General features: G+C 39.4%; 1 protein-coding gene across 1 annotated transcript; it reads left to right on the top strand.

Annotated features, from left to right (window-relative positions):
• The first annotated feature begins 1,668 nt into the window (after nt 1-1,668).
• Nucleotides 1,669-24,586, top strand: CUNH2orf73 (chromosome unknown C2orf73 homolog). Its single transcript, XM_042691286.1, is given in 6 exon segments — nt 1,669-1,773; nt 6,355-6,550; nt 13,333-13,480; nt 23,487-23,599; nt 24,387-24,432; nt 24,435-24,586. Coding segments are annotated over 6 exon segments (681 nt in total). The 5' UTR covers nt 1,669-1,747.
• Nucleotides 24,587-24,851: the final 265 nt, after the last annotated feature.

The following is a 24,851-nucleotide window of genomic DNA, read 5'->3' as shown; positions in this document are numbered from 1 at the left end:
GGGCCTAGATACTGAGTTTCTTTTGCTCAAGCTGAGTGCTCTACCACTTGAGCCACAAGACCACTTCTGGCTTTTTCCGTTTATGTGGTACTGAGAACTGGAACCCAGGGAGGGCTTCTTGCAGGCTAGGCAAGCACTCTACCACTAAGCCACACTCCCAGCCCCTCCTCATTAGTTCTTAACAGCCAGCTGAAGCTGTGCCTGAGAGTGACTGGTTTCCAGAGCGAAAGAGATTGATATAGGTTAAATAGAAAGTAGAGTGAATGGTGAGGCAGGTGACTAAATTTCAGATATGTGGCAGCCTAAAAATGTGGTTATGGCTGTTCTTGTAAAAGGCAAATTAAAAGCTATTTTTACCGATCCATGTGAATGAACTAAAAGTCCCTCGACTTTGTATCAGCCCTTTGATCCGATCTGGTTGGTTGGTTGGTTGGTTTTTGCCACAGTCTCTTTGCAATCACCTTGGGCTCCAGGAAAGAGAAGATTCCCTGATGAGTATTTCGTGTGGAAGGAAAAGGACCCCTCAAACAGGAAATGCCTTCAACTGATCTTACAAGAAGTAGCCAAATCATCCACCAGGCAACTTGTCCCAATGATAAAGGGATAACAACTTCTCCAGAACTTCCCCAGAGATAAAGACTTGAGCTAACAGTCAACCAAGCTATACTTGTCACTTGGGACTGGTTTAACGGTGCATAGCTTTCTCACTCCCCCACTCCTCCCTCCTTCCACCCCCCCCCCTTCTCCCTCCTTAACCTGGGGCCAATGGCTGAAGATAATACCGAAGCGCTGTCTTCCCAAGGCTGCCATGTAATAAATCAGTGGGAAGGTTTGTTGGTCGCTCAACAAATGCCCGGTTCTCAAGGAGGGAGTCCAATAAATTGTGAGATCCTTCCTCCCGCTTTCTGGTTTTCAACCCACTTTTTCCATACTTATTTACCCACTCGCACTGTCCTCCCCAAACACACACACTCATACACACTCACACTCACACAACTCAACACCCACACACACTCATACACACACACTCAACACACATACACACTCAACACACTCACACACTCTACACACATACACACATACACCCTCATACACTCACACACATACACACACACGCATACACACACACGCACACACACTCATACACTCACACACTCATACACACTCACACACGCATACACACTCATACACTCTCTCACACACGCATACACACACTCATGCACACGCATACACACACTCATACACACACGCACGCACACTCACACACTCACACACACAGACGCACACTGCGTCTGTTAACAAGGCCCACCCTCAGGAGTCTCCCACTGGGTGTCCAGTCTCTTTGTCCACTCATCCCCCTCTAGGGCTTCGGTTCCTCCGTGCACCGCAGGTCGGAACCCCGCCGCACGCCCCGCCAGCCCTGCAGAGGGATGCGCAAGCTCAGGAGCAGGACTCCAAGGCCGGGCGCGGCGGCGCGCTCGCCTTCCGCCAGCCCCGCGACCGCGCCTCGCGCAGCCGCACTGGGGCTCCGCTGCCCGCTCTCCCGGGCCGGCCGGCGGCAGCCATTGCGCCTGCGCACTGCGGGTCCCAGGCTCTGGTCCCTGTCTAAGGAGGGGCTCCGGGAACTCTGCGGTCGCTTAGCAACGCCCGAGTCACAGTGGCGCGGGGCTCGCGCCAGCCTCCGGGCAGGGCTGAGCCCTGCTCTCGTGAGGCTCCTCCATGCCGCGTGCCAGGCCGTAGCGAGATCATGGAGGGACAGGAGGAAAAGCACCAGTAAGTGCTGGGATTTGGCTTTTTTTTTTCTTTTCCCCACTTGTGAAAATTATTTTCCTTCTTCCCGCAGGGGCTGGGGAGACCCAGCGGAGGCCTCCTGCACCCGGCCCAGGCCAAGGCCCGCACCCGGCCCAGGCCAAGCCCCGCACCCGGCCCAGGCCAAGCCTCGCGGTCCGCTTTGTGATCTGCAGACGCTGAGCTGAGGGGATGTTTCCTCTTTTCTTTGTTTTTTTAAACTCACTTATTGAGCACTTGGCCGATTACCCGGATCACGGGTCTTCCATACCTGAAGTCATCTTGAAATCATTCCTTCTCGGGCCCCACACCGACTGCAAGTCCTGTGGGTTTTACTTACGTAGTTATTATCTCTGTCTCCCACGGTGCGGCCCTGCTGTGCACCCCCACCTGGTCCCAAGTCCCAGCCTCACACTCTGCACTGCAGCCCCTGCTTCCCTTCCCACCCGTGTCATCTGCAGCTCCTCAGCAAGGCAGGGTGGTCTCTACGACATAAAGGGGTGACTCTTCTCCCTCGCCATCACAGTGACAGGTCAGGCGCCCACACAAGGCCTACACACCCGGTGCCTAACGCAGCGGCTCCCTGCTGTCATCTGCAGAGATTCCCAAACATCACCACTTGGACATGACAAAATGACCATTTCTAAGGGAAGGCCGGCTCCACCCTCGCTGAATCTGAAGCCCTGAGTGTGGGAGCAGATAATCTGTGCTCCGACTGGACTTCAGGAGACTGTGATGTATTGAAATTTCGATGACTCTCCCAGACAAGATATGAAAACTCGTTAAGATTTGTACGGAGTTAGGGACACCTACTTCTAAAGCCTGTACTTCTGTTGTCAGAACAGTCGTTCTCAACCTGTAACGGGCAAATGAACCAGCTAGAGAGCTGGTGGAGGCAGGTTCCCAGGAACCAGCTGCATAGATTAATTTAAATGGTTAACTTGGAGCCTGTATCTTTGTGCTGCTAACAGGGTCATAATGGATGCTAGTGCTGCTAATCCAGAGACCGGTTTGTGTTCTAAGGAAGGGACAGTATCTACGAAGTTTTTGCAGTCAGCACTCACTCTGCTGGAATGCCATCCCTCCGATATCCACCTAGCTCGCTCCTTCCCTTCCTTCTTTCTTTTTTCAATTGCCACCTTCACCGTGCAGCCTCTACCCTACCTAAAAATACAGCCTACCTCCCACATGCAGCTTGCCTTCTCCAAACTCCATTCTGTGCTTAGTGCTTGTCCTGACACGGCTGTGCATTTTACTTTTTTTTTTTCCCCCATCTTACTTCTTTCTCTAGAATGCAAGCTGTGTGAGGACAGGGTTGGGGTTTTTGTTGTTGCTGTTTTTCTGTTTTTGGGTTTTGTCTCTGCTGAATCCTCCTTGCCCCTAACACCTGACAAACAATAGCAGACAATGAGTCTTGACAGAATGAGTAATTCAATGTTATTCTCACATCTTCTACACCAGCTGTCATGCTTTTAAATAAGGAAACCCAGGTTCAGATACTTAATGGCAGAATTAGGATTCTAGTCCAGGCCTAACTACTCAGTGGTTTAATCTACATTTCCTTCTACAAAGAGACCACTGCCTTCACATTTCACATTTTCTGGATCATATGTAGGAATTTATACCATAAATGGTCATCAAAGGGTGTGAGCAAGCAAATAGCCACACTTCTTTCCTTAATTAAGAAAGACTTCAATCTAAGATGGGCAAGGTGGTTTAGGCACTTAATCCTAGCTACTCTGAGAGGCCAAGATCAAGGGATTGTCCTCCAAGGCAGTCCAGGCATAAAAGTTCTCAAGACTCCATCTTCTTCAATGGCTGAGTGAGATGGAACAGGCCCTTTATCCCAACTATGGGGAAGCACAATTAGGAGGATCATAGCCCAGCCCGGCCTGGCATAAAGCAAGACCTACCTCAAAACTAAGCAATGCAAAAATGGGGGGTGTGGCTTCAGTAGCACACCGATGTAGCAAGAGAGACTCTGAGTTCAATCCCAAGTATGGCCAGGAAAGAATTCTAGTATAAATGTATTGGAGGGATACAACTATGAGAAACTTAGGGAAGCCAGTGGTCCACAATGATAAATTAATTGGCTCACTGGTCATAAGCTTTAAATAAATGCTAGTATCTCTGGAAAGGTCATAGAAAAGAATTGGAACTTATTTACACTTGACCAGTAATCAGTTTTTCCAAATCCTTTGCAGAGAACTCAAAGGGATTCTGAATGGCCTTTGATTGTATAGTTGAGAGTTGTGGGTACATGACAAAAACAAAGCCATAGTGGAAAGACAATTCTAAAAGACTCACCACAGATATGTGAATATTATAAAGTAAAACCATTTACCTTTGGTGAGCAAGACACTTTCCTGAGTGTGGGGTAAATAATGATGAATGAAGCAATCTTTGTGTCATGCAATTTATTGACTAATAAGGGTATTTATGGTATTTATTACAAACAAGAACCGAGGTACATATATTATGAATTGTGGTTGTCATGAAAGGATGGATAAAGCATAAAACAGAAGACATTGAGTGGGATGAAATATTATTTACGCATAAAATGGAATGACATTTTGTCACGTGCAGGAAAATGGAAGTGGAAATCATCATGTTAGTGAAATAAACCAGACTCAGACAAAGACTGCATATTTTTTAAAATATGATCTAAAGGAAAAACCCCAAGGACATGAACATAAAAGGAGGTCTGTTTAGGGGGAGGAAATAGTAGAAGAGGAGAAAAAGAAGACAAGGAGAACAGAATATGACCAATTTATACATTTACCAAAGAAAAAGGTCATAATAAAGCCCACTTTGAAAACTCATGAGAGAATGCATGGAGAGAATGGAATGTAGGACGAGGGAAATCTAGGAAGAGATTTTGAAGAGGGGATTTTTCAGCTTAAGTCCTATGTGATAATTAGCACCCTGTCAGAGAACCAGGAAGAGCAGCAGGCAGAGAGAAGGGTATGTGCTAATGCTCTGTAGGGAACAGAAAATGGAAAGCGAGGGCAGAGAAGCTTGAATGAGGTTGAAGAGATTCTCAGGAGCAGGTCATAGAAGAGGTGTGAGGTGTTATCGGGAGGAAATATTTTTTTTTGTACAGTCAAGGTTTTTCATTGAAAAATGAGTGACATAGCTGGGTCCAGTGGCTCACGCCTGTTATCCTAGCTACTCAGGAGGCTGAGATCTGAGGATCACAATTCAGAGCCAGTCCGGGCAGTCTGAGACTCTTTATCTCCAGTAAATCACAGAAAAAGCCAGAAATGGTGCTGTGCTTCAAGTGGTAGAGTGCTAGCCCTTGAACAAATAGTAGCTCAAGGATAGCACCCACTTCCAGAGTTCAAGTCCCTGGACTGGCAAAAGAAAAGGAAGGAAAGAAGGAAGGAAGGGAGGGAGGGAGGGAGGGAGGGAGGGAAGGAAGGAAGGAAGGAAGGAGAAAAATAGAAATAAAGAGAAGAAGAAAATGAATGACATGATGGAAGAGATGGCCTAGCTTTTTAAGGCAAGGTAGGGTTATGTTTGAAGGGCTGTGGGTAAGGAAAAATAGAACTCTCCATTTTATGAAGTTGGAATCTTATTGACATTCCTCCCACTTGGATTTTAAAGGTTTCTATGTAAAAAGCATTCAGAGTAGTTGATTTCATTACTATTTCATTATATTTCAAAAAGTTTTTTGAAATAACTTCATATTTATGTAGAGGTATAGTTCATAAAAACACCAAAAATGGTCAGATCAGATAAGCTGAAGTGTTACCTGTCATGGTTCCTCCCCCCCTCCCCCCCCCCCCCACGCTTGATGGTAGAGCTCTAGCCAGTGAGTCAAAGCAACAGGTACCAAATTCGAGTCCCAATCTTAGACCTCCCCACCAAAAAGAAGAAGAAGAAGACGAAGACGAAGAAAAAGACGAAGAAGACGAAGAAGACGAAGAAGAAGAAGAAGAAGAAGAAGAGGAAGAGGAAGAGGAAGAAGAAGAAAAGAAGAAGAAAAAGAAGAAGAAGAAGAAAGAAGAAGAAGAAGAAGAAGAAGAAGAAGAAGAAGAAGAAGAAGAAGAAGAAGGAGAAGGAGAAGGAGAAGGAGAAGGAGAAGGAGAAGGAGAAGAAGGAAGAAAAGGAAAGAAAAAATATATTGGTGGTCATTTGATAGCTTTTATAAGTTTGCCAGGTGAATTTTTAGAGTTAAGTAGCTGTCCTTGACCAGAGCAGATGGCTAAATTTACTAGGTTAAACCAGGGGAGGTCCGCTCTAGATCGTAAAACCTTTAAAGAAAGCATGTTCAGATAATCATGTAATTTAGTCATATGCATAAATACTATAAACATGATTTGTGTCATTAAATCACTAGTGTTTCCCCCCAAAAAAGAGCCAATGTACTGCACTCCTATATCAGAATGACTAATCATTATTAACACATTAGCCAACCCAAATTTTAATAGTGTAAGTCTATTAAACAGTATTAATAAAACCTAAATTGTCTTAATACTTGAAACATACTTAGGTCTTATTTGATTAGGACTCTGTACAATGCTTATTGGGGTAGAAAATTTACTATTTAATTGTGTTTTTCAGACAGGACAAAATAGAAGAAGATGGTATAAAGTATGTAACTAAAAAAGAAGAAATCGAACAAGAAAAAACAATGCAACGTTCAACATCTTGTGTCCGGAGAGGACGTGTAAATTATGCTAAATTCATTAATACAAATATGAGAACTTACAATGAACCAATTCCCTACATAGATCCAAAAGAAGAGCCCGAAGTGCAGGTTGGACAGATGTTTGTTGTATTCAAATATAGATTTAGATTTGGAAGCTTTCTTTGCAGGATAATTTGGTCACTGCTATTTTAAAGAAGGTGACGTGCTTGTCTCAAAATAGGATTGTTGATAATCCAATGGTTAAAAGCAGTAATCTGGAACTGTTCTGGCAGATAACTTTGTTATATAAACAATATGTATTTAGGGCAAGAATGCAAGTAATCATTTTCTACATTGGGTAGGATTGTAGCCACTCAGTAGTGCGTGGGGACTACTAAAGGAATCCTGTAATGTTGTTTGTGGCATATATTCCAAAAACTTCACCCTACTCAGCTATAAAATGGTAGCTATAAAATAGCTACCATTGACTTAAAGTATATAGAGTGCCAGGAATTAGCTTTGTTTTTATATAAAGTATAATTTTTGCAACACTTTCTACAAAGTATTATTGGAACTACTTCAGAAGTGATAATACATAGTGAGGTTAATGAATGTATCTGAGGTAATATAGTAAGCAAATACTGTCTCTGCTATAGGATAGTTGGCTTAGCTGAACCTCTGTTATTCACTATGCCATCCTAAATATATTCCATTACCGTTTTTTAAAAGTTAGGGTTGTTGAGGTATGATTATTATATTGTTTCCCGTTGGAATTGTTACAAATTTAAGCACTGGCTTAAAGCGACAGAAATTAATTCTCTTATAGTTCTGGAGTTCAAATATGTAAAACCACTGTCACTGGCTTTTGGCTGGTCAAATCCTTCTAGAGGTGCTGAGAAACAGTCTGTATTTGCCTTTCTCAACTTCTGGGGCTGCTTATATTCCTTGGCTCATGGCACCTTCCTCTTTAGAACCAGAAGAATCTTATAATCCAATCTCTCTGATTGACTCTCCTGCCTTTTAAAGGGATCCTTGTATTCTATTTGGGGTAATATGGGGTAATCTCTCCAGCTCAAGATCCCTCATCTTGACTGGGCACAAAGGCTCATACTTGTAATCCTAATTACTCAGGAGATAGATATGGGGGAGATGGCAGTCAAAGAAAAAAGTTAGTAAAATTCCCTCTCAACAAGCCAGGTGTAAACTTGTAATCCTAGCTACACCAGGAGATGTAGGTAGAGGCCAACATTGGACAAAAGAATTGCAAAACTATCACAGAAAATAACTAAACCAAAAAGAAAAGATTCTAAATCTCATCTCCAAAGCTCCTTTGCCATATAAAGGAACATATTTAGAGGAAAGCTGACCTTTTTAAAGATGCAGTCCTGTGAGCTGTGGTAAAGTTCTAGTTATATAATCTTACCATGATCAAGTGATGCAACATCTCCATCACTCAAGACTCCTGTCATCTTCTGAAGCCCTCCTCTTTTTCTGCACTGAGGCCTAATGTTGAAGTTACTGGATGCAGTAAAAAGGGTCTTAGCACAGTGACTTTCAATGAAAACTAATCTGATTGCCTGGAAATTTCCAAGTACTGGTCTTTAGAAAAGGCTTGTCAGAGTGTAGCTTTCAGAACACGAGCCTTAACTCACATACTTGAAAAAATAAATTTCTAAAATCAAGTAAGTTCTGGAAAAGGTGTAATTTTTATGTATCTTTCTCAGAGTGTCACTACTACTATCAGTGTATAAAGAGTCAGAAACATCCGTGATAAACTTGGATAACTTGGCTTATCTTACTTACTATTTTGCAGCTTTATTTAGCCATAGGAAACCCTTTCACATAACATCTATTAATCTTAGTGTTACATAGAACAAGTCCAGAGTGGCAGCACGAATTTACAGTTGCACCAACAGTCTTCAACTTTTTCCCCTCCTTGCTTATTTTTTTGTTTTCTTTATCATTGCAATTCTGACTAGAGTGAAATGGAACTTCAGTGTCTTTTTGATCTGCATTTCCTTTATGTTTAAAGATGCTGAATACTCCTTAATGTATATTTGTACTTCTTTTGAGCTATTCAATTTATTTGCTTATTAATTTAATCATTTTGGTCTTGGTGGGGTTTATGTTTGGCAGCTCTCTATATAATCTGGATAGGCTTTATCTGATGAATAGCTGGCAAGTTTTTTCTCCCATTCTGTAAGTTGTCTCTTCATTCTGTTAATTATTTCCTTTGTTGTACAGAAGCTTTTAAATTTGTTAATTTGTATTTGTATTTCCCATTTCTTCAGAATACTTTCCCTAACAGGAGAGTCTGAAAGTTACTAAGACTTTAGGAAAACCTATTCATTATGCCCTTTACATTTATGAGACAAAGGAGAACATCTTGGTAAAATTCTCAAAGAATTTCACTTGAACAGTAACCTGGTATCTCTGTTTAAGAAGAGCAATTGAGCTACTAGCACCCATGGCTCACACCTGTGATCTTAGCTACTCAGGAGGCTGAGATCTGAGGATCATGATTCAAAGCCAGCCTGGGAACCCACCAAAAACAGAGTCCCACCGATAAAAGCAAAAGCACTCATGTCTCTTGAAAAGTTTCACCTCTCAGTACTGTTAGAACACAATTTAGGGCTGGGAAGGTGGCTCAGTGGTAGAGTGCTTGCCTTGAATGCATGAGGCCCTGGGCTCCATTCCTCAGCACCACATAAGCAGAAAAAAAAAAAAAAAAAAAAAAAGCTGGAAGTGGTGCTATAGCTCAAGTGGTAGCACGCTAGCCTTGAGCTGAAAAGCTGAGGGACAGCACCCAGGCCCAGAGTTCCCCACGACCGGACCCCCCCCCCCAAAAAAAAAAAAAAAAAACCAAAAAAAAAAAAAACAATTTAATTTCTATGTCAGCTTTGGAGGGGATAAGCTCTCAAACCATAGCATTAAGCATCCCAAGGGAGTTTTACTATAAAAAAACTTTGTAAGACACATACCTTATATCATTTGTGGATCAGAGACTTACTTTGCTAATATTTGAGTCTCTGGAAAAGAGATTCTGGGTAAGTGAATCATGAAGAAATGTTTGGAGGACTTAACTTTTTTAAAAAGAAAAAAAAAAAAACTAAAACAGTATTGCAATTCTTTTGCTTTTTTTTTTCTTTCTTTTTGTTTCCATGCAAGTATCAGTGCTTAAATTCAGGGCCACAAGATTTTGCTTGTCTTGTTTGCTCACAGCTGGTACTCTACCACTTCAACCATGCCTCCACTCTAGCATTTTGCTAGTTAATTGGAGATAAGAGTCTCAAGGATTTTTCTGACAGGACTATCTTCTATCCTGGGTTTTCCAGATCTACATAAGCATTCAAGATACCATCTTGGAGTTGGAATTACCAAACCTGCCTCTATGTCTTGGTGTCTCAATATCAGATTTTCCCAGCCAACAGAACTGTGAGCCAACACATTTCTGTCCCTTATAAATTACCTAGCCTGTGGTGTTCGGATATGGCCACCAAAACAGACTAAGACACCTACTTAGAACCTGTGATTCTTTGCTTTTGCAACAATATAGTTAAGTTTCTGCTTATCTGCTTTAGCATTCCATAAGAGACTTGATGTAACATAGTGTTTAGGGGTATGTATACATGTATACATAGGTGATAGGTCAAATTGTGGTCATGTGGTTGTGTTTTGGCCTGCTAGAGACATAGTTTAGGGGAAGTTTAATCTCCTGGGAGTCTCCTCCTCTGTAAAGTGGGGGGTACCTACCACATAGAACTGTAGAGAGAGAAAGATAAGGCTATGAATTCTAGACCTTGTACATAATAAGCACAATGGTAATTATGGAGTGGAGAGCTGGAAGAGGCAGCCACTCTGACTCAAATAGTAAGTCCTGATTATTTTTAGCCACATAGTGAGAAGACACCATCTGCTTAGGTAATCTGTCCTAGAATTTTCATTGGATCTATATCAAGTAGTCTTAATTTGTAAAATTTATCTTTTTAGCCCATTCTGAACATCTGGGTATTAGCCAGCTTCTCCAGAATTCCCTGGATCCTAAATTTCTGGAGTACTGCCAGAAATCACCTACTTGCAATTGCCTGTCATTCCATTAGTCCTGGTAACAAGTTGTCATTAGCCCAAAAACCTAGCATGAAAGTGACAGAGTGATATCTAATTCTTTTGTCTGTTATTCAGGTCTTTGCTCTTCTCTCTCTGTACATGCTTATCTTATCAGATAATTTCCCTTAACAAACAACCTCACGTCAAGTAGTCTAAGTTTCAGCTTTGAACATTGTAATCCTTTCCAGATTGTTAATGTTTGATTTTTTTTTTATTCTAAGCTTTCTCCCAGAAAAAAAAACTTTTTTGAATTTGATATTGTCCGTTTTTTCAGAAGCTTAACTCATTTGAGAGCTGACTTCCTATGCAGCCACATGAGATTCTCTTTTATTTTTAGTTTTACTTTTTGTTGTGCTAGGGATTGAACCCTGGGCCTCACACAAGTTAAGTGCTCTACTCTACCACGTGTGCTACCCCTGCAGCCCTTTTGCTCTAGTTTTTTGTTTTGGAGAAAGTTGTTGTTACCTTTAATTGGTCTCACAATCCTTCCTTTGCCCCTTGAACAGCTGGGATTGCAGGAATGCCCTACCATGCCCAACTCATATAGGGTTCTTTAGATGCCTCTTCTTTTTTATATTAACTTAACCTTGATTATAGTGTAAGAATTTTATTACTAGAATCTAATATTCTCCTTGAATTATATTTTAAAATTTTGGTTCCTAGTTTGTTTCTGTGCCAGTCCTGAGTCTTGAACTCTGGACCTGGGCTCTGCTCTTGAGCTTAAACCTCAAGCCTAGCACCTTATCACTTGAGTCTCAGCTCCAGGTGGTAATAGGAGATAAAAGTCTCTCGGACTTTCCTAAATCAGTCTGGCTTTGAACTGTGATCCTCAGATCTGTAACTCCTGAGGAGCTAGGGTTATAGGCATGAGCCACTGGTGCGGCTTTATTTTCTTACAAGCCAGTGTAGGTGCTGGCATGTCCTTAAGGTTACTTCATTACCTCATCACATCCGGGAACTTCCCAGAGTTCCAGTTGCCTTCCCTCCTTCCTTCTTTTTCCTGATCAAGCAGATTTTAATTTTGATTAGAATTAAGTCAAGTAACAACTGCTTTCTCAGCTTCTAAGAGATGAAATGGTCCATGTGCCACCAAGGAATTCATCAGGCCTCCTCCTCCTGCATGCCTAGCTCTGAATATCCACAATTCAGTCACATCGAGCTCTTTCTCCCTAGAACAAAATATTGTTGAACGGAGTCATTAGTGAATTGTAAATCAGTGTGATTCTCAAGCAGCATTTTATTATAGTTACATTTCTGAAACAAAATATTGCTTTCAATGAAATGGAAGAAAAAGCAAAAGAATAGAATAGAATAGAAAAACAGCCAAATATTGTCTCATATATAAAGTAAGATAATACTTGGGAAAATTTGGTTTCAGTTTTCATGTTCTTTTTATTTTTTAATTATTATTATGAAAATACCGTACAGAGGAGTTACAATTACATGGGCAAGATAATGGTTTCAGTTTTATGTATGAGTAACATCATATACTCTTGTATAAATGTATTTCATCATATAAATCATCTACTAAAAACTTTTTTTTGCCTTTCCTGGGGCTTGAGCTCAGGGCCTAGATGCTGTCCTGAAGCCTCTTTATGCTCAAGACTAGTGCTCTACCACTTGAGCCATAGCTTTTTTGAATAGTTTATTGGAGATAAGAGTCTCACAAGGACTTTTCTGCCCAGGCTAGCTTTTAACCGTAATCCTCAGAGCTCAGCTTCCAGAGTAGCTAGGATTACAGGCGTGAGCCACTGATACCCTGCTTACTAACAACTTTTAAAGGAAGTAGTGCTGTGGCTCAAAGTGATAGAGCAAAAGAGCTTAGAGACAGTGCCCAGGTCCTGAGTTCAAACCCTATGACCAACAAAAACAAAACCGTTTATAACCAACATTTTAGATGATTATACGTTCTCATAAAATATATTGAGCATATTTTTAGATTAAATCATGTTTTATTATTTATATAATAAAATTAGAGTACAAAATGTAATAATATTTTTAAAATAATAATATTTTAAAATTTTATTTTATTGTAAAGATGCTGTACAGAGGAGCTACAGTTACATGAGTAAATCAATGAATACTTGTCAATCATTGTTACCCCTTTCCTTGTTCTTCTCCCACTATCCCTCCCCTCTCCATAACTTATTTATTTTGATCATGTGATATGTTGATAGTAGATAGCTAAATAAGAATTTAGGAGTTGTATTTCAGCTAAAAACTCTATAGGTGGATTTGTTTTTAGATGCCTCTTAAGAAATATAGTCTTTGGGCTGGAAGTATGCTTCAAGTGATAGAGTGCTTCTCTAGCATGTGCAGGAGTCCTAAATCCAATCCCCAATATGATCAAAAAAAAGTTAAAAAAGAAATACAACCTAGGAGCTGGTGTCTCATGCCTGTAATCTTAGCTACTTAGGAGGCTGAGATCTGAGAATCTCAGTTTGTATCCAGATTGGCAGACAACTTCTCAAGACACTTGTCTCCAATTAACCAGGAAACTGCTGGAAATAAAGGTATGACTTAAGTGATAGTGAGTCAGCCATGAGTGAACAGAGCAAGAGCTTGAGGTCCTGAGTTCAAGCTCTAGTAGTGGTGCACACACACACATACACACACACACACACACACACACACACACACACACACACAATTGCAATCTTTGTGAAAAGATACTTATTCCTAGATTTAAGAACTCTATTTGAGTACTGGGCTATCTAATAAGTTAAATTATTGAACATTCACAGAAACACATGAAAATGTCCAACAGTATTCAATTTTGCTTCCAATTGTTTTTCTCTATAAAGAGTCACTGGTGGCCATCTGAGTCACAGGAGTGTCGACGACCACCTTTTGACAGTCAGAGTACCCAGAGGAGTGACTTCCAAAAACCAACAGGTCAACTGTCTTATCCAGTCAAATACAGCAGGCTGCAAAAGCCTTCTTGTGGAATAGGTAAGGTTAGCAGTGGTAAAACCTCTTTTGTTATCTCAGTTTACTACTGTTAAGATAGACTTCTCTACAGGAGTAGGAAAGACACACTAGTTCAAGTTCCTATGACTCTACCAGGTTATCTTCCAGTAGACAGCCTATTTCCGTACAACTCTAATATAATGTATTGAAAAATTGCACTGATCATGAATACCAACTTTAAGATCAGAAACTTGGTAACATTCTGCTCATTATTGTTGCCACCAGTTTTTAAAACATTAAAACTATTAAAATAGCAGGTAATACTAAATGACACTCTTACAAAGTGAACTCTGAGAAACATTATTTGTGTATATTTGTAGCTATTGCTCAAGACAAAAAAGAAGTGGTCAATAAATTTTGAAAAATAAAAGAATTTAATTTTTTTAAGTTTAGCTTATAAAAGTTTAAGTTAGCATATAGACCATTTTTGGGAGGGCTGGTCCTGGGCCTTGAACTCAGGGCCTGCGTTCTGTCCCTGAGCCTCTCTTGCTCAAGGCTGGCTCTCTACCACTTGAGCCACAGAGCCACTTCCATCTTTTTCTGCTTATGTGGTACTGAGGAATCAAACCCAGGGCTTCGTGCATGCTAGGCAAGCACTCTACCACTGTAAGCCACATTCCCAGCCCCACATGAAGAAGTTTGAGCACCTGTATTGTAACAAGTACAAGCATGATAACCAAGGAGAAGAAGAACATTGGGTTTTTCCCTCCTTTTTCAACATTTGGAACATCCCACATGTCCTAGTCATGTGACCATATACTGTTACATCAGCTATTCACTAAAACACTTTCATACCTAAAGTTATTTTACTTGACAATGTCATTTTAAGAAAGTCACTTTTAATGAAAGTCATATCTGTCTCTTAGCCAACATCCTCTAGATACTTCTGAGAGTACTCCTCTGAGAGAGAATTTACCAAATCTTAAGTACAGGCCTGAGTAAAACAAACACATTTATTCACTATCAGTATAAGTTCATAAGCTAAACTTCAAATAAGCAGTTCAATAGTCAGGGAGGATGACTTTCAGAGCTCTTCATGGTAGCTTTAGATGACTCCGCAATCTAGTCAGTCCAGTTAAGTATGTATGGGGCAGCAGGACTGAAGGTCAGAATGGTAGAAAATAGTCATATTCAGCATCATTTCCACTTCATCAGAAGAAGATAATGAAGAGGGCTATTAATCTGTAACAATGGGCTGTCCTTTAGATCGATAAAAAAAAAAAACCACTTATGCTTTTGATTCAGGAGAGTAGACTGAGCAGAAATGTATACACTCGCTTGTCTCCCAAGACACTTTTAAAAAGTAGGACAAAAGCAATAAACTTATCAAGGTGAAGGGAATTGAAGGAAGGGCTTTATGGAATGTGAGAAAGGATAGAAGCCTATTAATGGTTAAAAAGAGTTCAAAGAAGCCATCCCTAGAAAGAAATGCAGGAAAGAAACCCAGTTGGACTGACATTTTGGGTAGACTCAGTCAGCCAGCACAGGAAGAGGCCAGGAAAAAAAAAGAACAGAACTTAGAGGGTTCCTCCAAATCTGTCTCCAAACCATTTTCAGTCATGGTCTACCTGCCCCATTTTAACATTTTAGGACTACTAGGACACTATCACACCAGGTATTAATTTGGAAAATCACAGTCCCTGTTCTGTTCCTAATAATTAACAGACCACAAAAGATTAGAATTATACAAAAAAAAAAAAAACCTCAGGCATAATAAGGATTTGGACAAAGGTAAAGAAAGATCAAGAGCATAAAATAATGAAAACCTAGAGGATACAGAGAAGAAAAGAAAAGTGGAGATTCAGCTTTACGATCAACACATAACTTTTTTTTTTTTTTTTTTTTGTCGGTCACGGGGCCTGAACACTCAGCCTGGGTACTGTCCTTCAGCTCTTCAGCTCAAGGCTAGCACCCTACCACTTAAACCACAGCACCACTTCCTGCTTTTTCTGCTTATGTGGTATTGAGGAATCAAACTCAGGGCCTCATGCATGCAAGGCAAGCTGAACCACCTTCTTAGCCCCCAACATCTAATATTTATTAAGCACATACAATTTGCCAGCCAGTACAAATAGAACTCACTCAATTCTCACACAAATCCTTTGTAATGTGGTAGTGTAATATTACTATTACTATTCCCACTTTTTAGGTAAGAAAACAAAATTTTACTTCTCTGAGGATTTTTTCTTTTTGGTCAAGTCTAAGAATTAAATCCACACAAAGATCGGTGACAGAAGTATATAGATTTATTTAAAGTAAGTTATAATCTAGCACAAGAATCTTTATAAGGAAATGACCCAAAGAATGAAGCCCATATACCTAATTGAATGGAGTGGTAGATTGAGAAGTAGAGGGAAAGGCAAGGGACTTGAGCTCAGATCATTAGCTGGGTGGTTAGTGAGCAATTGGAGAAGGGTTAGTTTAGCAAGTTTGTACAGATTCTCTCACCATTTCCTATGCTTGGTGATGAGAGAGAGAGAACTTTCCTTCTGGTAAGGAGAAGACATCTTTCACATAGGGATTTCATGTCCTGTATTTAAGAGGATAAAAAAGGAGCTCAGAATGTTTTTCTTGTCTTCACTGTGCTGTTATTAACTCAGCTATTAACTCAATATATCGATATATGAGAGTAGCATTTTGGGAGTGCATGTACTGAAACTTCCAAAGAAAGCACTGAGTTTAAACAACTTGCTTAAGGTTACACAGTAGATAGAATGGTTAGTATCTGAACTCAGATAGCTTAACTCTAGTATTTTAACTCTGTACAGCCTCTCAGAGAAGAAGAAAGTCCCCCAGAATAAAAGACACTGGGAAGGGTTATCAAGTGCTCCTAAGCTGGAAAGAAAAGAGGTAGACACTTACATATATATCATTATGAGATGTGAAGCACAATCATGAAAAGAAGATTCTAAGATTTTCCATAAAGAGAAATAGAAATTGCACAATCTAAGGAATAGCATTAGGTATGAAATCAAGCAACTCTTTTACAAGGCTATATTGAGTTAATATGTTCAAAGTTCATAGGGGAAATAATTTCTAACCTACAGAAGAGGATTTATTTTCTACTAGAACCACTTCTTTTTTTCTGTGACAGGACAAGGGTTTGAACTCAGAGCCTTATACTCTCCAGGCAAGTGTTCTAACACTTGAGCCAAGCCCTAAGCCCAAGAAGCACTTTTTTTCAAGTGGCCCTGGCAATGCACCAAGAGGAAATGAAGCCCTGGCACATCATTTTGCCCTTAAGTGAACAAAATTCATATAATTGTATATTGTGGAATTCTCTTAGTGGTTTCACCTGAAGGCTAGACACCATAGAAAATTTAAGTATGGTTACTGACATTGTTGGTATAGATGTCAATTAGTCTAGCCACTGTGAGAATCAGTTTCAAGTGTCCCAAAATTAAAAAAAAACAAACATCAACTAAAAATAGAACTAGCATATGATCCTGCTAGACCACTCTGGGTATAACCTGAAAGCAATCAGCATATAATAAAAAATCTGTGTAGCCATGTTAATTGCAGTACTATTCAAAATATCCAAATCATACAATCAGTATGGGTACCCATCATCAACAGATGAATGCATAAAGAAAATATGGTATATATACCCAATGGACTATTAGTAAACCACAAAGAAAAACAAACCTATCATTTGTAGGAAAATGGATAGAACTGGAGATAATCATTTTAAGCAAATTACACCAGCCTCAAAATGACAAATAACCTCATGTTTTCTTCCATGCAGAACCTAGATTGGAAAAGAAGGACACAAAAGTACAATGGGAACTATGGAGAGGGATCACTAAGAGGAGGGAGGAGATAAAAGGGATGGGGTATATATGATCAATGTACATAGTATATAAGTATGAAAATACCATAGTGAACCCCATTATTTCATACAAATAATAACAATCCAGGTCCTGGTTGATCACAACTGTAGTCCTAGCTAGTCAGGAGCCTGAGAACCATCTTGAGCAAGAAAGTCAGTGAGACTCTTATCTCCAATTAACCAGCAAAAAGAAGTGGAGGGTGCTGTTGGCTCACACCTGTAATCCTAGTTACTCAGGAGTTTGAGATCTGAGCATCACAGTTTCAAGACAGACCAGGCAGACAAATCCAAGAGACTTTTTTTCTAATTAACCATCAATAAGCCAGAAGTAGAGCTGTGGCTCACGTGGTAGAGTGCCAGCCTTGATTGAAAAAGCTAAGGGAGAACCCGATGCCCCAAGTTCAAGCCCCATTACCAGCACATGAGCACGCACGCGCTCACACACACACATGCACGCACGCACGCACGCACACGTGCACACACACAGTGGAGGAATGCTTCAAGTGGTAGAGCACCAACCAGCCTTAAGTGAAAAAGCTAAGGGAGAGCATGTCGGCCTGTGTTCCAGCCCCAGTACAGGCACAAAGACAAGACAGAAGAACGTAAGATGTGTGTTAACAGCCTTATTAAGAAAAATAACTATATAGCGGATGGAAGATGGCAAAGAAAAGAGGAAAAGGGATGCTGATACCATTAGTTAACATGAATAATCAAGGGATACTATTCAATGTGCACAAAACAAAGAATAAACGTTTATGAAAGTCAGAAGAACCAGTTAAAAACACATATCTCTAACCCTATCCTTTGCATTGAGATTCAAGCTCACATAAACAACCACCTACTAAACATCTCTTCTTGAACAGATGATCACCTTTTCAGGTTCGCCATGGTGACAAGGGTTCACTTCCCCCTCAAACCTAGGCCACACAGGGATTCCTTCATCTCAAGGGAGATCATTTCCATTCCCCAGGTACTCAGATTTGATCATCTAGAGGTCATTCTAAAACTCTCCCTTTCCCTATTCTTGGATATTACATCCACCAGCATGACATCTCTTTCTCCATCTTTATTGTAATTCGTTAAGCTACTACTCCCTGCTGCCTTCTTCCTCCTCTTCCTCCTCCATGATGCATTGCATCATCAGAAGGACTTTTTTAAATATTTTGGGGAAGTCAGGTTCTCCTTTTGTTGTATGGGCTGGCCTCAAACTTACTGTACTCTTCCCTTAGCCTCCCAAATAGCTTCAATTACATGTATGTGCCACTGTGCCCAGCCTAGAAGCATGCTTTTAAAACATCAGTGATATCCCTTTCCTCCTTTTGGTATTCCAATTATTTCTCATTGTGCATAGAATAAATCTCAAATTTCCCATCAAGACCTACACAGTCCTGTTTAGTCTGCTATGTCTATCTACTATATCTTGTATTACTCACGATATAGGGGTTCAGACATGGCCATAAACCCAGACTAAAGAGGTAGAAAAGCTTTCTGAAGGTCAGGCTTGTTTCCAAACAAATTTATGTCTGCATACTTGTTATTGAATTTATATAACTTAATTACATATTCTTGCAAATTAAAGTTAATTACTTTGTAAAGACTCGTTAAAAGGCTAGTCACTAAGTAGAAAACACTCCTTTGGAATGGGCAAATAATTATGAGAGAGGAGGTAGAATGATTTTTTTTTAATCTTGAAGGATTCTGTGTTCATTTTGTTTCAAATGTCTTTTTACATTTCATTCTGGGTTAAAGAAACAAAACATGGAAAGGATGCATTAGAGGCGTGGTTTTTACAAGACAGAGTGGAATCTGATCTGTGAACAAGTGCAGAAAGGTTGGGCTGAAAACCTAGTAAATTGAGTTGGTTAAAATGAAGAATCTAAATATGGTGCATGAGTTTTACTTTCTTTTTGACTAATCATGCAGTCCTTCCCACATAAGGAGCAGTCCCTGATCTACACGAAGGGGTCTGGAAGGCAAGACTAGACTTGGTTTTCCGTTGATCAGGAAGGTCTAGCAATTTAATAAGGGATTTCTCTGGTATCGGGGGAAATCTATGAGTCTGTTATGTTGAACTAGTCAGTTTTGGCAGAGAGAAATCCTCCAAATTCCTGCCTGGGGTGAAAACAGATAATCAGAGTCTCTTAAGAAGAGGTGCTGGAGAGTTCATCCCAGTAATCCTCGGCCACCACTGTTGCTGGTGGTCCCACCTCTGGGTGTCCAGATCCCTGGGGGTTGCTGGAATGCTATAGGATGAATTGGCTTGATTTTTTTCCTCACTCTCACCCCATAAACCCTTGTTTCCAGTTTCCTGAGGTCTACTCAAATCCACAGTCACTTATCTATCTAGCTTCCAGCCTCCAAGTTTGTTAGTATCTTTGCTTTCATGTAGGCTTTTTTTTTCTCTCTCTCTCTCTCTCCTAGGCCTTCCTAGTTTCTTTACTATTGTTATACTAGAGCTTTGGAAAGTATGATGGTAAATACACATGCTTAACTGGAAATCAAAATAACTCTATCACCTTCACCACTCTCCTTGGAATTTAGTGTTGATTCAACACCCTGAATTTTTGGATTCTGGGTCCATGACTTAACTTTCAGTTTATGAAATGAAACTACTAATAATTAACACTGAAAGATTATTATAAGAACCAAATGAAAGCACACATGCATATCACAGTGTTTAGCTCATAGTAGACAATAAATGATAACTATTCTTATTAATATTACAACATGCTAAGTGTTGAGCTGAATTTAGATTTAGACACTTGGCATGCTCACTCAGATTTTCTGTGTCTGTCTCTCTGTCTCTGTGTGTGTATGTTTTGTCTCTCTGTATCTTTCTTTGTCTCTGTCTCATCTTCTCTGGTAGTTTTCTTCCCTTTTATTAGTCTTTCTCTTACTAAGTTTATTATTATATTCTAAGGCCTAGGATATAACAATAAATGCCCAAACTCAATAAATATTTTTGAATGTATTGGATAACGGAATGGAAATTACATATTACTCAACCAGTCATTTAAAGTCAGAATGTAATTTCAACCAGCATTCAAAAAAAGCCCAAAGACCTACAATGAATTCTTATTTTAGATAGTGCTTAGAGACATTGAACTGATTGTTAATGTAACATTTTAATGTAACATTTTATTTGCCAGATTTTTACATATGCTTATAAACAGAAAAAATATGCATGTCAACATGTGCTAATCCCAATTAAGAGTCACCTCATAATCATTCTGCCCCATCATCCCACTACATTACGCCCAGCCATTGGCATTTCAGCAATGTTATCTTGTACTGACAATGAAAGTACCTTTTGTGTCTTCTTGCCACACACTTTCCGGGCTGCCCTCCAGGAGGTTAGCAAATGGCTCTATTCACCATAGCAGAGTTCCTACAAGAAGTCTTCACACTTGGTTTTATAGAATAAAACTTTATAAGCTGGAAAAGCTGATGTAATTGATGAATGGTGGTATTTCATCTTCAAATAAAACTGGCTGCTGATCAACTTCTTGATATTTTAGCATTCTTTTGAATTGCAAATTGAGATATAGTGGTAAGATTCGTTTTCTAAAATAGTTTTTAACTTATGTTGCTTCTTTTGTATTGAAATATGTAATGTAACAAGGATTTCTTGCTATTATTACATTTCTCTCTTTTGCTGTGTTCTGAAGACCGGTAGTATTTTTATTTTGATGGTTTTTAATGTAAGATCAAACTAAATACTATTGCAAAGAGTAGAATTTCTATAGAACAAATAATACTGGTGAATTTTTTTCAGCCACAACCAGAAAATTAAGAAAATTCTCAAAGTGAATCTGCTGGATCTCACCAATACAAGGAACAAATTGTGTGTTTGAATCCTGGCTTTGTTGAGAAAATGTAGATACAAACTCATTTAGCAAATTATTTTAATTAGATCAAATTTCTAAGAAACACACAGATTAGAAATTTTCTGCATGGAATTTGCCTTATTTTGTATATCTTAATTAATAATGCTTCCTAATTAGTTAGAACAATTTGAATTTTTAAGTAATTACCAAAAACTTGATTGTCACCTTTGGTGTTTTCATACCTAGTTATTTACTATTTAAGAGAGGATTTGTTTTGTTTATTGGCAGTATCAGGGTCTGAACTGAAAGCCTCAAACTTGCTAGGCAGACTCTCCACTGTTTTAGCTCTTTTTGCTCTGTTTATTTGGAGAAGGGGAGGCCTCTCCTCCGTGTAGTCCCACGTGGTAGCTGGATTTCTCCTTTGGCAGCCCAGGACTCTTTAGAATGCAAAAGAGCTAAAGATGTAAGTCTTTTTTAAAAGTTTATGCTTGGAAAGTCAATGGGGAGGATAAGGGAGGGAAAAAGGATTGAGTGAGCCTCGTGAGACATTGTATGCAGATTGGGATGTGTGAAAATGAAATCCCTTTGTACAACTAATTGATGCTAATAAAAAATGCGGGGAAAAATAAATTTCACAATTGACAAATTAACTACTTAAAAAGAAAACATATTTGATTTTACCAAGCATTAAAGAAATGCCAGCTATCACCACGAGATTACTAAACAATTTCAGGAAGTTTAAAAACAAAACTATTGCTAACACCAAATGCTGGTGAAGATACTGAGAAAATGGATAACTAGTTAATTATTAATGGGAACATAAGGTGCAGTCATAGTAGAAAGTAGCCTGTCAGTCTTTTATAAAAGGGGGGCTGGGAAGGTGGCTCAGTGGTAGAGTGTGTGCCTCATATGAGGTCCTGGGTTTGATTCCTCGGCACCACATAAGCAGAAAAAGCTAGAAGTAGTAGCACTGTGGCTCAAGCCTTGAACTGAATTGTTCCGGGACAGTGCCCAGGCTCAGAGTTCAAGTCCCATGACCTACCAAAAATAAATAAATAAATAAAACTAACCATGCATTTACCATGCTATATAGCAACTATACTCTTTTTTTTTTTTTTTTGGTCCGGTCGTGTGACCTGAACTCTGGGCCTGGGCACTGTCCCTCAGCTCTTCAGCTCAAGGTTAGAGCTCTACCACTTGAGCCACAGTGCCACTTCCAGCTTTTTTTTTTTCTGCTTATGTGGTGCTGAGGAAGCAAACCCAGGGCCTCATGCATGCAAGGCAAGTGCTCTACCACTGAGCCACCTTCCCAGCCTGCAACTATACTCTTATACATTTATACCCCCAAAGTAAAACAGAAGGTTAGTCACAAGACCATTTCTGCCCCCTGTGAGAAATTCTTACTATGTAGCCCAGGTTTGCCTTGAACTTTGGATGCCCCTACCTTCAGCCTCCTAACTGTTAACGTAGCGGGAGTAAACCACCAGGTTCAGCTATCCCGTTTTTATTGATAGTGTTGGTTCGAGTTTATATAGATATACTTTTTCTATATTTTGTCTTTTTAGGAAACTAAAACTTTTCTATTTTCCTTCATATATATCAAGTACTCTCGACTATTTCTAGTCCTATTTATTTGATTTTTTTTTCTCAAAAAACAGTAGATCTGTTTTATGGGGGAAATCCTTTTACAAACTTGGCTTTATACTTAAATAGAGCTTGGTTGGATATTAAAATTCTAGGCTTAGAGTTCACTTTTTAAAAATATTTAAAATATTATTATTTATTTATCTTGTACCTGATGATGTTTTAGGGGCTATTTGACTATCTTTTCTTTCTTTTATGTATAACCTATTCTTCTCTTTGAAAGTATTCATAATTTTTCCTTAGTTTCAAATCATCTTCAACCATTTCACTAAGTCTTCATATTAATGCACTAGAACCTCGGGGCAGTGGGGGGGGCATGTCTCACACTTTGGGGTAGGTTCTCACATGCAGGTTTCCCCAGTATGGAAAGAGTTTGCTAAGTTTGACAATTGACCTTGACAATTTGACTTTAGGTTATTTTACTCTTTTTTCCCCCAAGGAGAAGAATGGTAAATCCTCTATATTTATTATGTAGATATGAGTAAGTAACCTTGATCTAAAGAATTTCAATTTGTTGGGCTGCAGATGTACCTTAGTGGTTAACTATTTGCCTAATAGGTGTATTCAAGGCCTGTTTAATACAGGAACGCTTGTCATTTTGTGGGTAGTGTTTATAAAGTGATTCCATTTTCACTGACAAATCTAACTATTGTCCTCATTTGACAAAATTCTATTTTGTTGTCCTTAGTTCCACTTGTCTGTGAGGATTTAAGAGAACTTCAAAACAATTTTAGAGAACGCATCTCTTTTATACACCAATACGATTCCAGGAGAACTCCCAATGAGCCCAACAGGGGCAAGGTAAGATACTATTTAGAAGAAATGATGTAATACATTACAATAGACTAGATTATTGATAGAACTTTAAACCTTTTCAACTCACAATCCTTCTTCAAAGTTTATTTAAATGAATGAAAATTGTTGCTAAGTATGTAAGACAGAATCTCTGCCATATACCATAGTAAAAACCAAGGGATGCTGTCATAATTTGGAATCACATTTTGGGAATTTGGCTTACTTCAATTATTGAAATCAAAAGCAGTTTCATGAACTTTTTGATATTCTCAGTAGATGTATATATATATACATATAAAGGGCATGGAAGGTATATAAGGTTTAAGGCCAAATAGATACCTGATCATCGATTGTTGGGATTTTCTTGCTTTTGTATTTCATTTTAACTAAAATAGGAACTAAAATTTAGGATACAATCACAAATGTCTAAAACTATAAATTGTAGTTTTTTATTATGTCCATAGCAATCTATGCAGCCAGAAATAAAATTTGATCTGTATAGTCTTATATAATCAATGATAGAAAAGTTGAGGAGTTGAGATGTTCCTTTGACTTTCTGCTTTTTTTCCTTCCTGTTAATTTTCTGCTTTGCCCTATTTTATAATTTGTTTACAAGGCTTATGAATAATTATCCTGGTGGGTGTCTTTAGTTTTGAAGTAGGATGACAGCCAACCTAGAGGCAGAAAAGTAAGTGCCTGCAGTATCCGGATGTGAGCTAACCCACACACTCAGCTGCATCTTCCAGCAATTTTGTGTTCCCCTAGTTAATGTCAATTTTGTTTTTCTTTCCAGAGACATGGAGCTTTTGTGCAGACAGAGTTGAAGCCAAGGAGTGGGCCATAGCTCTGAAGGGAACAGAGGTATTACTGAGTACTTTGGGGTCATGTTCATCAAAATGGTCCAAAACAACAAAGAAAGGCAATTCAGCAGGAAGCAGAATGACCTCAGCAGGTCTCTGCAGACAGAATTCCCAAGAGCTATGAAAGACTTGAAAACTCACTTATCAGAAGCAGACAGCAGACAGCGACAGCCAAGCCATTCCCCCAGAAGCCGGAGCGAAGGAAGAAGATGGAAGGCATCCTTCCAACAACTGCTGGACAGACATGCTTGTCTCATCATGCCCGGGCCCCCCAACCCACCAATGAAAGTCAGGGTAAGTAAGAATAAGTTATCTTTTACAGATAAAAACAAAATGTAGAGAAATTTCATAATCACACAGGTCCTGATGCCTGCCTGTTTTGTTTTTATTCAGTAATC

This window comes from Dipodomys spectabilis, unplaced genomic scaffold (genome assembly GCF_019054845.1).
Source record: "Dipodomys spectabilis isolate Male_0828 unplaced genomic scaffold, ASM1905484v1 ptg000141l, whole genome shotgun sequence".
Classification (NCBI taxonomy): domain Eukaryota; kingdom Metazoa; phylum Chordata; class Mammalia; order Rodentia; family Heteromyidae; genus Dipodomys; species Dipodomys spectabilis.
This window is presented reverse-complemented; position numbering and strand designations above follow the sequence as displayed.